This window comes from Merops nubicus, unplaced genomic scaffold, assembly GCF_000691845.1.
Source record: "Merops nubicus isolate BGI_N331 unplaced genomic scaffold, ASM69184v1 scaffold41212, whole genome shotgun sequence".
Classification (NCBI taxonomy): Eukaryota; Metazoa; Chordata; class Aves; order Coraciiformes; family Meropidae; genus Merops; species Merops nubicus.
In genome coordinates this window covers 398-892 of record NW_008596353.1, presented here as the reverse complement: position 1 = coordinate 892, position 495 = coordinate 398, and the positions used below count along the sequence as shown (strand labels likewise).

The window sequence follows — 495 nt, the reverse complement described above, 5'->3', positions numbered from 1 at the left end:
CCCATGGGACAGCCCTGCCCATCACCCCCCCCCCAGCCCCTTCCTCTGCACTCCCTGCTCCATCCTCCTCCTCCTCACCAGCATGGCCGTGTCGACGGGCGAGGCTGAGAGCAGCAGATCCCCACTGGGTGCCCAGGCCAGGCTGGTGACGGGGCTGTGCCCGGGGTAGGACAGCACCTGGGCACAGCCAGACGAGGGTCTGGAGGGGAGGAGAGAGAAAAAAAACCCCTGTGGGGTGTGTCCTGGTTCCGTGTAAAAAGGGGTTCAGGGCAGGACCCACACGGGACAGAACTATGGACTCACCTCTCCCCCCCTGAGAGAGAGAGAGAGAAAAAATGAAGTCTATTGTTCAACAAGGAACAGAAAATGAAAAAGGGAGGTAAGGAAAATAATATAGACAAAGATTAGGGGAATAATACAAAAAATAAAATATACAAAACCCTCAGAAATGGTTCCAGGGTCCCACAGAGTGAAAGGAGAACTTTCCTCTCCGAG

General features: G+C 54.7%; 1 protein-coding gene across 1 annotated transcript in view; it reads right to left on the bottom strand.

Moving 5' to 3' along the window:
• AAAS (achalasia, adrenocortical insufficiency, alacrimia) overlaps nt 1-495 on the bottom strand; it is a gene marked incomplete at both ends in the record, with an annotated part of 1,781 nt that overhangs the window by 896 nt on the left and 390 nt on the right. The window contains one exon of the mRNA XM_008936342.1: nt 79-199. Coding sequence (XP_008934590.1) covers nt 79-199 — 121 coding nt within the window. The remainder of the gene's footprint in view (nt 1-78; nt 200-495) is intronic.